The sequence below is a fragment of the Trichomycterus rosablanca genome, chromosome 1 (genome assembly GCF_030014385.1).
Source record: "Trichomycterus rosablanca isolate fTriRos1 chromosome 1, fTriRos1.hap1, whole genome shotgun sequence".
Lineage (NCBI taxonomy): Eukaryota > Metazoa > Chordata > Actinopteri > Siluriformes > Trichomycteridae > Trichomycterus > Trichomycterus rosablanca.
In genome coordinates, this window is record NC_085988.1 from 6,566,813 (window position 1) to 6,582,239 (window position 15,427).

The following is a 15,427-nucleotide window of genomic DNA, read 5'->3' on the forward strand; positions in this document are numbered from 1 at the left end:
TAACTTGAAAAACGTAGATTTGTTAACATAGCCATAGGACAAATATACATAACATTATTATAACACAAACATGGAATAAAAAAAAATTGCCCTCAAAAACAACAAAAAAAATAATCCAGTCCGTTAATGTCGGTCCTAGTTCAGGTAGTCGTCACCCTATTTCGAGGTCTTGGTCTAAGGTCATATGAGTGAGTAACAGAAAACCCAAAGTCTGTCACCTGTAACTGATTAGGTCTGTCCGTACCAGTAATAGTGTGAGAGTCCAGTTTTAACTTAACCCTTTCATGCCTGAGTGGAACATTCCATTTTCGGACACTATGTAACATGGTCATAGAAAAAACCTTATTGTGTAAATACCGTACATAGCATAGACTATATACACACACCATTATAACCAGAAGAATCAGTTCTTTAAAATGATATAAAACTCAGTATGGTTATTTAAGTGTAATATAACCAAATCTATACAAAAATCCTTCAAAATCAACCTAAAAAACCTCTCAATTTTTATTTCATACATAAATACTTACATTTTTAACACATTTCTGTGCAATTTAGAGAAAAATATAGAGTATATGAAATGTTTGCAATTTTGTGAGCCATTTGTCAAGATAATAATTTTGAATCTATCATCTTCTATTCAAAAGTTATGATCAATTTAGCAGAAGGTGTCATTTAGCAATTTAGAATGTCCGTGTAGCTCCTTTTTTACCTCACTTTTTACCAATGTCAGCATACACTATAAACCAATGAAAGTGTACTTTTATGAAAAAAAACCCTGCATATACACACACCATTATAACCAGGAGAATCAGTTCTTTAAAATTATATGAAACACAATGTTTTTCAAGTGTAATATAATAAATGTTTACAAAAAACCTTAAAAATCAACCTAAAAAAATCTCTCGTTTTTTATTTAATTCATAAAAACTTACATTTTTAACACATTTCTGTGCAATATAGAGAACAATATAGAACATATGAAATGTTTGCAATTTTGTGAGCCATTTGTCAAGAAAATAATTTTAAATCTATCATCTTCTATTCAAAAGTTATGATCAATTTAGCAGAAGGTGTCATTTAGCAATTTAGAATGTCCGTGTAGCTCCTTTTTTACCTCACTTTTTACCAGTCAGCATACACTATAAACCAATGAAAGTGTACTTTTATGAAAAAAAACCTGCATATACACACACCATTATAACCAGGAGAATCAGTTCTTTAAAATTATATGAAACACAATGTTTTTCAAGTGTAATATAATAAATGTTTACAAAAAACCTTCAAAATCAACCTAAAAAAATCTCTCGTTGTTTATTTAATTCATAAAAACTTACATTTTTAACACATTTCTGTGCAATATAGAGAACAATATAGAACATATGAAATGTTTGCAATTTTGTGAGCCATTTGTCAAGATAATAATTTTGAATCTATCATCTTCTATTCAAAAGTTATGATCAATTTAGCAGAAGGTGTCATTTAGCAATTTAGAATGTCCGTGTAGCTCCTTTTTTACCTCACTTTTTACCAGTCAGCATACACTATAAACCAATGAAAGTGTACTTTTATGAAAAAAAACCCTGCATATACACACACCATTATAACCAGGAGAATCAGTTCTTTAAAATTATATGAAACACAATGTTTTTCAAGTGTAATATAATAAATGTTTACAAAAAACCTTCAAAATCAACCTAAAAAAATCTCTCGTTGTTTATTTAATTCATAAAAACTTACATTTTTAACACATTTCTGTGCAATATAGAGAACAATATAGAACATATGAAATGTTTGCAATTTTGTGAGCCATTTGTCAAGATAATAATTTTGAATCTATCATCTTCTATTCAAAAGTTATGATCAATTTAGCAGAAGGTGTCATTTAGCAATTTAGAATGTCCGTGTAGCTCCTTTTTCACCTCACTTTTTACCAATGTCAGCATACACTATACACCAATGAAAGTGTACTTTTTTCTTAATTATTACTAAATTGTCAACATTCATATTTTTGAAATAAGACAGCAGATAAAATGTATTTGACAAAATAAGCACTCTAACAACAGTGTATAGTTCAAAAACATTAAAGATTTTTATTAGAATTATATACACTTCTCATTCTATAAATAATTTCAAAACAACAATACAATATAGTTCAGCACTATTGAAGAACATCACTCCATAAAACAAACTTTCAAATAATCCAATTCAACAATACAAGAAAAAGCAATTATTTGTTCAGGATAATCATTGAACAATTCAGTAAACAGTTTTGAGGCAACAGGATATCAAATCTCATCTAAGCCATTTTGCCAAAAACACACTACAAAATATTTAACAGACAATGCACAATGGATAATTACCTCAAATTACCTCCTTCCAATGAACAATGCACACTGAACTTTGACCTGTGAAGAGAAAGAGAAACAAAGAACATATACACAAACACAGGGGTTGAGGAAGGATGAGCGGGACTGACAGTAGAAGACAGAAGCCCTGTGTAGGTCTAACTGCGAAACTCATCTCCTTCGCTAGAATGCCAAGACTGAAAACAGTTTCGATTGCCAACTAAACAAAATCTTCTACCTTGGCACTCAGGAGCCATGCATGCAATCTTTGTTTTATTTTCTTTTTTGAATTTTTTGTAGCAAAGCCAGCAATTTCTTGATACTTGCTCTATCTGAGGAATGTGGGTGACGTAAAACGATGAGGAAGTGGTTGGAGCTACTGAAAGCTGAGATGGCAAAATTGAATCGACGGAAATTTCTGCAAGTTGGCGCGACAGATTTTCCCTAAAGTTTATCTGGCTGTAGCCTGCTGAACTAAACCCATACCGTGATGCTGGATTGGAATGATGCCAGTCCTGAAACAAAATGAAACTATTAACGACGGCTATGTCCACAAAATGGAAGAAAAGTGTTTTCCACCACTTTTGAGTTTTCTGAAGCAGATTGTATGTGTTTAACATTTGATCAGATCTGTCAACACCTCCCATGTGTTTATTGTAGTCCTTTACTACAGCTGGTTGACGGACTACTTTTCTGTCCCACGTGGCACCATTCTTTACCATCCTAGAAACCTCTGATGAATCATTAGCATTGTGGAAATTAGAGAGGCATGTAACTGCTCGCGTGTCCTTCCACTGAACAACTAAGACATTTCCGTCAATTCTACACCACCTCATATCACCACGGTTAGCTTGCCGCTCCCATTTCTTGACATCTTTGAAATCCACTGGGAATTTCTTACGATTAATCCTACATGTCCCACAAGCATTGATTTCCCACTCCTTAAGTCGGACCATAACAGTTGGTGATGTATAGAAGTTGTCAAACCAAACTGTGTGACCTTGATTTTTAAATGGCTGCACAAGGTCTTCGATCACTTTTATAGCCAAATCAGTTATGCGCCCATCAAGACTTCCTGTGTAAACATCAAAGTCTAAGGTATATCTCGAATCTGAAGTTGCAATGACCCACAATTTGAAACCCCAGCGAGTAGGTTTGCCCTTCATATACTGCTTGAATCCTGATCGACCTTTTGATTTTACCATTCTCTCGTCTATGCTCAGATTTTCATTAGCCTGGAAAAGCTGCTGACACTTGGTTTTGAGGTGGTCCATCAGGTAACGCAACTTCCTAAGACGATCAAGATTATTTTCTGTGGCAGGATCTACAACATGGAGGGCTGACATCAATTCCTTGAAACGGTCACGGGACATGAATAACTTGGCCCATGAACCCTGAAGAGATTTGGTTCCCCAATATCTGTGAATGCTGTGCAGGGACGTGAAACCCATGTAAATAAGGAGCCCAAGAAACCGGTAGAATTCATCCGCGGTCACTTCTTCCCATGCCCCATGATGGTTCGCATAAGACGGCCTATTCAGTACAAGCTCCCACCCCTTAGAGTTTGTAAACTGGCAAATCTCGGCAACGATGGTGTACGTGAAAAACAACTTGAAGAAGTCTATTTCACGCAAGGTACTTGTGGCTGACCGTACAGCCCTACGCACACTTTCCAGATCTATGCCTACTGGACGAGAGGGATTAAATGGTATGGGCTTTGGTGCTTCTGTGTCTACATCAGCATAGGAAGGAAAGGATACAGAGTCAGGAAAGCGTTTCCGCTTCCTACCTGACATGGGACAAGAAAGACTAACCAAACCCATAAAAGAAAGCAAACATTAGTAAAAATCATAATCTCAGTTTGTACTCTTTTGTTAATTTTAACTTTTTGTTGGCAGCCCTGATTGTGTGTGTGGGTGCAAATGCTGACATTTATTGTCAGCATATATGTACACACACACATTTACAAATACACACTATTGGAATACATGCATTTACCGATAGGAGGTTGTTGGTTGATCCCTCTGCTCATCTTGCTCCTCTTCATCCTCTTCTTCCCCTTCATCCAAGAGCTCCATGTCCATGAAGTCCTCCTCTTCAATGGTCATGCCTTCATGATCTTCATCGCTGTCATGTTCAGCAATAAGTCTAAGCTCGTCAGGGCCTAGCCGCTGTCTCCTCTTCAGAGACTCCATAAGGCGTACATATTGAGCCTTGTCTCCATCCATGTCATAATAATAAAAGAAAAGAGATTACAGTGAATAAAGGTGGTGACAGTGATGTTATTTTAAAAAATAATTACATATATGTAGAATTCAATCACAAATACTCTATGTTTTTGCCAGAGAAGCTAATGTCCACAGGCTCATGTTTAGAAGTAAACTCAAGTACACTGAACCAATACATATGACAAAAGTTTCTCAAATCTGGCACATGGTTTACACATAAAACAATAATTATCTAAGAGAAGCAATAATTACAAGAAAAAACTTGATGCTATGGTTATATTTAAAAATGTTGTAAATAGTCACAGACTGAAATGTTATGCACCTGTATGCTTTCAAAAAAAGCTTTCAAAAAAAGTTTGATACCATATTTTAGTCCCTTTCAAATATCTCTTGCAATACATTAGAAAATTATGCAACTCTGACAGAAATATTTTATAGATAAAACTATATTTCACTGATACAAGTAAGAATTACCACAGAAAAAAATATATTATGGTAAAAAAAGAAGTTATAAATTGCCCAGACTGACATTTTATCTACCTATATGCACCTATATGGTAGCATAGCATACTTTAGTCTCTTTCAAATAAATGCAGCAATTTTTTAGAAAATGATGCAAATTTGACAGAAATATTTTATAGATAAAATAATATTTCTCTGTTATAAGTACAAATTACCACAGATAAAATATACCATGGAAATAAAGGTTATAAATTGCCCAGACTGACATATTATCCACAACTTTATGCTTTCTGCCTCAGCTTACTTTAGCCAGTCATGCTAAATGCATGCAATGCAAAATGTAATTATATTATGAGCAAAGCTAAGGTGATTTCTAAGCAGACTTTAGACAGTATTGAAGTAAAACAAGTAAGCTATAACTGATTTCAAGATTACATGCATAAAATCTAACTTTGGAGTTTGAGAGCAGCCTTTAGCAGACTTTTCAAACCACATGGCTGCAGGACGCAACAAACAGCTCCGGTAGCTTAGCTTAGCTTAGGTTCACTACTAATCACTTATTTGTGTAAAACTGCTGCATACTTTACAAACTACTAAACAAACGAGACTAAAAAGGTATCTGATAAACTCTCCACACGTATTTATTTCCATCTAGATGGACATAAAAAACATTACAATCGATTCAGAAAGGAGAGCAGAGCACCTGACTGACTAAACTTAGAACGCAACTCTCAGAATCACCTCAGCCTTTCCAAAGCGTAAACACTAATAATATTACAATTTTACCATTAAAGCCAAGTTTTCTGAGTAGAAATGAAAAGTAATAACACTAATAAACAGTTTTAAAATAAATCTTACCTTATTTCACTGACAGAATTTCTCTTTCTGTGTTGTTATCCAGTCGACTGTCTCAGCAGCGCTCCGTGTGAGGGCGGGGCGAATAAAAAAAATAAATTCTCCGCCTTCTCATTAAATATGCAAACCAGCCACGACACAAACCGCTTGACCAATAACATTGCCTTTTAGCCTGGGTTGTCAGCTACCTGGGGCAGTTTTCAGATTTACAATCAGTGATTGGACGGCGGAGATATAAGGCTTCAAGCCATCGAAATTATTGTTTCGAAATTTGAATGGGCCGGCTGTAAAGGGTTAAGGTCAGTGCAAGTCTCGAGACCGTCTGAGCGACCAACTCTACTTCTCAGTCCGTAAGAGTGGCATGCATGATGTTTAAGGCCAGTGATAGCTCAGTGGTTAAGGTACTGGACTAGTAAACAGAAGGTTGCCGATTCAAGCTCCGCTACCACCAAGTTGCCACTGTTGGGTCCCTGAGCAAGGCCCTTAACCCTCAATTGCTCATTGTGTAAGTCGCTTTGGATAAAAGCGTCTATAAATGTCAGCTAGAGATTGTGACAAGTCGCCTTGACTAGAGCTAAGGCACTCTTGTTCGCCTGAAACTAGTGTACCCTCAATTGTAGCGTGTTTAGGAATTTCTGATTCAGCCTCAACACAATAGGCAGGACTCAAACAAACATCATCCACCGTTCTCCTGACTAGCAGTCAAGTCTGACATGAGGCAGGTTTGTGACTGTGTGTGAGCTGTAGACCATGTACGAAAAGGCTGCAGGTTAACGACATCAACAACACCCACGTCAGTGCCGTCCTCCTTTGAGAGGTGGTAGTTTACCTCTGAAAGTTTTTTAACCACTCTGTACGGGCCACTATAAACAGGAGCCAGTTTAGCAGTCAAATTAGCAGCAGCATCTGAATGTGGATGATTTTTCAAGCACACCAGATCACCAGGCTCGTAAGTGACTGAACGGTGCTTCTTGTCATAATGCCGCTTTTGTCGCTCATGACTTAATTGCAAAGAAACTCGAGCATGATCATGAATTTTCTGTAAATGCTCCTCAGGAGTTTCAGGCTGACTCAGTATGGGGTCATCCAGACCATCTGTAGATGGCTTTGTTAAGAGGTCCATGGGGGTAGTCAACTCTCTGCCATAAAGCATTCTTGCAGGACTAAACCCTGTACTCTCGTGCGGAGAGGTCCTAAGAGCAAAGCAAATCTGAGGAACAAATTTATCCCAGTATGTTTATACGTTTATTGCCAACGTAAGCTCTGATTGCAGTTTTCAGAGTGCGGTTCACTCTTTCAGTGGCGTTGGTTTGTGGGTGATATGCAGTCGTAAGACAGTGTTCTGCCCCAGGGTTTCCAGGACATGATTGAAAAATTCACTCATGAACTGCGTCCCTCGATCAGAGATCAAGTACTTTGGAGCACCATGTCTTGCAAAAACATCACTTTGAAACTTGGTAGCAGTGACCTGTGCAGTTGCTTATTTTACTGCAGACACCTCAACCCACTTACTAAAGTAGTCCACAGAGACTAACAAGTAGGCATTACCCGCTTGAGTATGTGGCAACGGTCCAACAAAATTAATTCCTGCCACCTCACAAGGCTCATTGGCATGCACAGGAACTAGCATCCCAGCTGGCTTCTGCTGTGTCGGATTAGTGAGTTGGCATACAGGACAAGAGAGAACATAAGACTTAATGTATTTTCTCATTTTTGGCCAAAATAAACATAATTTCAACCTGGCTAGAGTCTTGGAGAACCCAAGATGGCCAGCAGTTAGGTGGTCATGATAATATTTGAGAAGTGCAAATATTATCAGATCAGATCAGGTGAGATCTGTTCTGAGGAAAATCAACACTACCAAAGCAGCAGGCCCGGATGGGGTGACAGGCCGCCTATTGAAAGCCTGTGCCGACCAGCTGTCTGGGGTGTTTACACACATCTTTAATCTATCTCTACAACAAGCTGCAGTCCCCACCTGCCTTAAAGCTACTACTATCGTTCCTGTGCCCAAAAAATCTACTGTCACAACTCTCAATGATTATCGACCCGTTGCCCTAACCCCTGTCATTATGAAGTGTTTTGAAAGGATAATGTTAGCACATATCAGGAAAAGTATCCCGACAGACCTGGATAGACATCAGTTTGCATACCGGGTGAACAGATCCACAGAGGATGCGGTCACAATCGCACTTCATACAGCCTTGACCCACCTGGAACAGCCGAACACCTATGTCAGGATGCTCTTTGTGGATTTCAGCAGTGCCTTTAACACCGTAATACCCCATAAGCTGGTCCAGAAACTTACCAACCTCAGATTTTCCACCAACCTATGTTTATGGATTATGGACTTCTTGACCAACAGACCTCAGAATGTTAGAATAGGAAACCTGACATCAAACACCATAATCATGAACACAGGAACACCGCAAGGCTGTGTACTTAGCCCAGTCCTTTTCACTCTTTTCACCCAGGACTGTGTTTCCATGCATGCCTCAAACATAATAATAAAGTTTGCAGATGATACAACAGTGGTAGGACTCATTACTGAAAATGATGAAACCTGGTACAGGCAGGAGGTACAACAGCTGGAGGAGTGGTGTGCAGAAAATGACCTAGTCCTCAATACCAGCAAAACCAAGGAGGTCATCACTGACTTCAGGAGGGTCAGGAGAACCATACCACCCCCACTCCATATCAGAGGTGAAGAGGTGGAGAGGGTGGACTCAGTCAGATTCCTGGGCATCCATATCACCAAGGATTTGACTTGGGCATTAAACATTAATAGTCTGGTTAAAAAGGCTCAACAGAGGATGTGTTTTCTGAGAAAGCTGAAGCAGGTGGGTCTGACTCCTCAGCTGCGAAGGAATTTCTACAGAAATACCATCGAAAGCATCCTCTGCCAAAGCTGCACGGTGTGGTATGGCAGCTGCACAGCAGAGGACAAAAAAAAAACTGTCCCGAGTAGTGAAGACTGCACGGAGGCTTGTGGGAGCTGAGCTCCCGGATTTGGACTCTGTATATATGGAGCGAATGAGAAGAAAAGCATGGTCCATCTGCACAGACAACAGCCACCCAGGTCATTCCCTGTTTATTCCACTGCCGTCAGGGAGGAGGTACTGTACCATCAGGACTCGGACTAATAGGCTAAGGGACAGCTTTTTCCCTAAAGCTGTAGCCGCCATCACCCCTCCCCCATATGCACACACACACTCACATACTCGGACCTAGAATGCTCGTCCCTCAACCAAATACACTTATTGATAAGACTTGAATTAAATTGGGCAAGGACTAATACTTCTCATTACTGAAATCTTTGCTGTATTTTTTTAATGGAATGTGTGACTGTTATATGTTTATGTGGTAGTTTGTGTTTTTCTCATTTTCTTTTTAAGCTGTAGTTTTAAAGTGCCAACTAAATTTTGTTGTAGAAATACAATGACAAATAAACATCCTTAATCCTTAAAGTGCCCCCCTAACAGACTCCGGAGCATACAGCTTTAAGTTGCTCAACGGACGCAACCCACAACTGCAATCCGAGTCATGATAATACACAAGACCATCATGGACAACAAACTTGTTCTCCGACTCATCAGAGCAAGTATTAAGTGAATTCTCCAGTTTTTCCAAGAGCTCAGCCACCACAGGATCTTCCCCCTGTGGACGGCAGAGCTACTCTTTGTCGGTTAACTCAACCAGTGAGTTTTAGGCTGCTATGGTCGGTATAAACCGTGACCGAAAGTCCCTCAATATAGGGTCTAAAGTGCTCAAGGGCCCAAATTACACTAAGACACTCTTTCTCAGTCGTAGAGTAAGGTTCTTCTGACTTGTGTAAGGTTCGGCTAGCATAAGCTATAGCAATCTCCTTTCCAGCATCATTACGCTGCATAAGAGCTGCTCCAAGTCCGCGATCACAAGCATCAGTGTGGATACTAAAAGGGCGTTTGAAATCTAGGAAACACATTTACATTTACATTTTCGGCATTTAGCAGACGCCTTTATCCAAAGCGACTTACAGTACAGTTACAGTATACAGTCTGAGCAATTGAGGGTTAAGGGCCTTGCTCAAGGGCCCAACAGCAGCAACCTGGCAGTGGTGAGGCTTGAACCAGCGACCTTTTAATTACTAGTCCAGTCCCTTAACCACTAGGCTATGGCTTGCCCCCACACAAACACAAACACAAGACTGGAGCTGAAACACAAGACTGGAGCTGAGGTGAGACACGTCCTCAGATAGTCCATGGCTTCTTGGCAATCTCTGTCTCACACAAATGGCGTGTCTTGTCTGGTGAGAGCAAACAAAGGCTCAGCATACTTAGCATAATTGTGAATAAAACTACGGTAATAGCTAGTCAGGCCTAAAAACTGCCTTACTTGCTTAACGTCAGTGGGCACAGGAAACTTTAGAACTGCATCAAACCTTGTCTGTGTCTGGGAGAATTCCATCAGACGAAACCTTGTACCCCAAGAACTTCAGCCCTTTCCGGCAGAACTGACATTTCCCAAGCTTCAGGGTAAGCCCAGCAGTTTCCAGTTGTGAGAAGACTTGTCTCAAGTCCAGAAGATGCTGTTCAAATGTCGGTGATGCAATCACAGCATCATCCAGGTAAACGGCACAACTTTTTTAGATCAGGCCTGCCAAGACTGTATTCATAAACCTCTGGAAAGTCGCAGGGGCATTGCAAAGTCCAAAGGGCATGACCTGGAATAGGCCACAATGGAATGCAAAAGCAGTTTTCAGTCTGGCGTGTTCATCCACACCAACCTGCCAATAACCACGAGCCAAGTCAGGTGTTGAGATAAACTTCCCCCAAGCAAGAAAATCAAGGGCTTCGTCCACTCTTGGTAACGGGTATGTCCTTTACAGTCACCTGGTTAAGGCCTCTATAATCCACACAAAACCTAGCTTCTCCAGACGGCTTGGGAACAATGACAACCGGACAATGCAGACCAGGGTCCTGAAGCAGGTTCAATGATGATGTCAGTAAGCATTGACTGAATGTGTTGTTCAATGAGTTTCTTCTTAAGCGGCGAAGAACGATATGGAGAAAGGTGAATAGGTCTTGCATCACCAGTCTCAATGCGATGGCCACTGAAATCTGTCAGCAACCTGTTCAATCTCTTTTTTTGTACAGTACGGAGTCACCAAGTTTAAGTTAACAGTCATTAAGACTAGGGTAAGGAAAGTCTGGTTCCTCTAGTCAACACAGGAAGTCAGAGGCTGGTGATACATCCCCATGGTCTATTTCATCAGGCATCTCCTGTGACCCTAGCGTGACAGTTCTGCTTGGAATATGAATTGAGATGGATGCCCTGATCATGAAATCCATCCCGAGAATAAGAGGTGAGGACATTGTCTTCAAGACCACAAACCGATGGAAAAAAACGTTGGCCTTGGAACCAAATAGGCAACCATGTAGTTCCTACTGGGTCGCAGTAAGCAGAATCAGTTAGCCTCAACGGAAGATAAATCCATGGCTCGCACTTCAGCTTACTGGTTTTATCTTTATCAACATAATCTGCTAACACAGCAGATAACGAGGCGCCAGTGTCAAGCGTTGCAGATACAACCTGATTCTTAAGTTTAACACTCACACAGAAAGGTGTGTTCCAAGAAGCATCAGAAGAAGTGTCTACTATATGACCTAAATGATGAAGATCTAGGGTAGAAGTAAAAGGGTAACTACATGGCCAGAAAACACTCTGGAACCGCTTGAGGACTGTTGGGCCTCAAGGTGATACTGTCTACTGCCTTTAGCACCAACCTGCTGTTGACTTTTCCTTTTGGACCGTTCTTGGTCCATAGGTTGTGTACTTGAACCACCTGAGCATTGTGGCAAAAATTCAGTTACACTTTCATTAAAATTTCCATCTCCCTGAAAAGATTTACGGTTACACTGAAAACAGGTTCGCGAAGTATAACCAGGTAAGGAGCACTTGAAGCATGACAACGTCACTGTCAGAGTCAGTCAAATGATCAAAATCATCCATTTTCACCCAATACAGAAAACAGTATTAACAATTTACGGAATTACGTAAAACAGAACTACAATAAGAAAAGAAAATAGCTTACACTGTACTGTCAATTAGTCAAAGTCACTAACAGTATAACTAATGTAAGTATTACAAAATTCAATAATAAACTCTAGAATAGCATTAGTGATACAAAAAAAAACAATTAATAGAAACAGGCTTACTTGTTGCTTTCCTAAACACTGACAGGAGCTCTACTGCAAACCGATGTAAAACACGTCCGTTTTCATCACATTAGAGTCCCAATGCAGGCGTAACGTTTATACACTGCAGAAAAGTACAGTAGTCCGTAAAACATCACCAACAGCCTTTGAAAAAAGTAAAATCGTCAGCGATAGTGTCCCTCACGAAAACACAAACAAAAGTAAAGTAAAAATAATCTTCTACGCGAGGAAAATGAAGTTCACAAACCAGCTTAGTTTGCATCAGCATTCGTAGAACCGCTCATCAAAATTGGCAAACATGATAAACAAAAATTAGATTGCCCCTGAAATCAAGCGAAAGTTAAAAGTCAGTTCAATGACCACAAAATGAAACTATAGAAAAAGTTTGTGACAATACGCAAGGCTAGCATCAGTTAGCATCCAGTAGCCTAGCCAGTATAGTGTCACAAACTTCCAAAACAGAAAAATATCCAGTCTTCGCCGAAAACAATAATTCACCAGCAAAGGTGACGAAGCTTGATTCAGGAATAAAGTTAATTCGCTAGGAAAAATCACAGAACAGCAACAAAATATATCCATTACGAACCCAGGCCCAGTGTAGCAACCGAACTAAAGCTAACGCTCACGTGGGTAGCCAAAAGTCCGCAGAAAAACAAACATTGTACAAAACTCTCCGTACTTCAAAAAATAGAACACACAGCACCTTTTTTAAAGTACGGAGAGTTTTGTACAATGTTTGTTTTTCTGCGGACTATAACAGACTATAACTCCAGGCAATGAGAAAAGAGAAAAAGAATTGGAGAGTAAAGTTACAACATGGTTCGGGCGCCAATTTATAACATCTAGTTCGTGTGGGGAGGCCCCTTGAAGAGATTATTGGTGCTTGTTTACTTGCCCTGTCATCCGTAGAACACATATGAGTCGACCAGTGCAGGTAATGGGAGTATTTATTTAGCACAAGAGCACCCACACTTCTATTCATCACAATCTGGATAGCAGCAGCAGTAGAATAAAACAGTCGGGCTACAACCCGAAGTAAAACATCATGCATGCTTCTCTATCGCTATCTGAAGCTCTCTCTCTCTCTCTAATGCGCATGCTCATAACCCTTAAAGGGAACATTACAACATGATTAAAATCAGAATGTGGTTTAATAATATCAGATGAATCTGTGACTGATCTGAGTGAATTAGATGTTGAATGTACAGGACGAGCGCTGTGTCTCCAGAGTCTGATCATAATAACAATCTATTCAGCATCATAAACACTTTCTTCTTGTGATTAAAACCTTTTCTACAGTTTCTCACTCGTGTCATGATGTCTGAATCCTGCACAGTTTCATCTTCTCATTCACATCCTGTACAGATGTTTTAATCACAGCTGTAAATCACCTCTGTGGTCATTTGAATTGTAGAATGATTGACATGTTCTCTGTTCCTCAAGATAGAAGATACACGGAACATCCCAGAAATAATCGCTGCTTTTAATCTCCGTCTTCATCTGAGTTTATCACCAAATCCTGAAAATAATAAAAGAATAAATTAATAACAGTCCTGTGTTCTCGTATTTAATGATGGAAACATGATGTTGATCTGTAGTTCATCACCTCACATGTTCTCTCTTCTCCTCACTGTCATGTTTAACTAAATATTTTTTATGCTTTTGTGTATTTAGTGTTTTGTTTAGTTAAATGTCATTTTTTGTGCTAAGAATCATGTTTATATTCATTAACAATTTTTTGCTCAAAAAGTCAGACAAAAGTTTTTACATGTTGATGGTGATTATTATTGAACATTTTTACACAAGACCAGAGACACAAACTGTTATTAGATTTTCCATCATCCACTCACTTAAAATCTGTAAAGTTCATTTTTAATCATTATTATAGTTTATTTTTTAATGACATGATTTATAAATGTTATAAATCCAGTGTTTATGTTACAAAGTTCTAATCAGTACAGAGTGGATTTAACTAGAACCTTTTATTCCTGAACTGGATTCTCTTAAATAGTTCTTACTCACCTCAGAACCTCCAGTCTGAAACATTTATCATTCTTTAGATCAGAGAGGAGCTTCATTCCTGATTCTGTTATATTATTTCTAGACAGACCGAGCTCTCTCAGGTGTGAGGGGTTTGATCTCAGAGCTGAAGCCAGAGCAGAACAACCTTCATCTGATACATCACAATACCACAACCTGCAGAGAGAACAATGATCAAATCTTCACTGTTTATTATTAGAATTGTTACACTAACGTGGACACTGTGGGTTTGTCTTTTAATAAATCAGAAGGTGAATTGATTTTGTGAGTGATGCTCTGTGTTGTGTTGACACCCTGTTCAGGAGTGTATGATTAAAAAAAGAGAATGTGAGAACGTTGATAGCAGAATATTTTTCATTGTTTAAAAAAGAACTGGAGTTTCTTATACTGAAATACCGTAAAGTCATTTAATCTACAGTATAATTCACCTTTAATCTTAGTGTGAACATCAACAGTGAAAAAAATCCTAAAGATCTTGTTTTTACTAACTTAGTAAGAAATGAATTTACAGCATCAAAACGTTTAGATTAAACCTGATATAAGGGAGCAGGTATTAGATGAATATTCAGTGTAAGATCTAATGATGTGTAGGATGGTACAGAAGTTCTGGTTCTTGTTTTTGACCAGAGCTTCTATACATTCATAACATATTCTGTTTACATATAAATAGATGTGCTAGTTAGCTAACAAAGCATAATAAGCTAAAATTAGGCTCTGATCATGATGCTATACAGATGCTTTGTTCCAAATGGTGCTATAACAATTATGTTTCTCTGTCCAGCTGTTCATTAAAATTAGTATTAGTGATATTATTGAGATGTTCTAATCTGGTGAAAGAGAAGTAAAACATTGATCAGAAATGTTGTAACTTAGGACTCAGTATTGTTACAGGTTTATTTTTATAGATCATTTACACTTTTTTTTTTATTTAGTAAAGACACAACTTCCATTCAAACCTAAATCCTCTGTTTCAGTCTCACTATTAGAGAAGATGAGTTAGTGAGGAGCAGCTCATGTGTGATTCTCAGAGAGATGATCTTACCTCAGTATCTCCAGTTTACAGTGAGGACTCTCCAGTACAGCACAGAGACGCTTCACTCCTGAATCTCTTAGTTTATTATGAGACAGATCGAGTTCTCTCAGGTGTGAGGGGTTTGATCTCAGAGCTGAAGCCAGAGCAGAACAACCTTTATCTGATACACCACAATAATCCAACCTGCAAAGAGAACAATGATCAAATCAATTATGGTCCACTGTGATCCACTAAATGATCCACTGTGGCGATCTCTAACTGAAG

At 38.8% G+C, this 15,427-nt stretch overlaps 1 protein-coding gene across 1 annotated transcript in view; it reads right to left on the reverse strand.

Annotated features, from left to right (window-relative positions):
- Positions 1-15,427, reverse strand: part of LOC134316959 (NACHT, LRR and PYD domains-containing protein 12-like) — a 512,992-nt gene that overhangs the window by 481,982 nt on the left and 15,583 nt on the right. Inside the window, exon 7 of the mRNA XM_062997547.1 lies at positions 15,173-15,346. Coding sequence (XP_062853617.1) covers positions 15,173-15,346 — 174 coding nt within the window. The remainder of the gene's footprint in view (positions 1-15,172; positions 15,347-15,427) is intronic.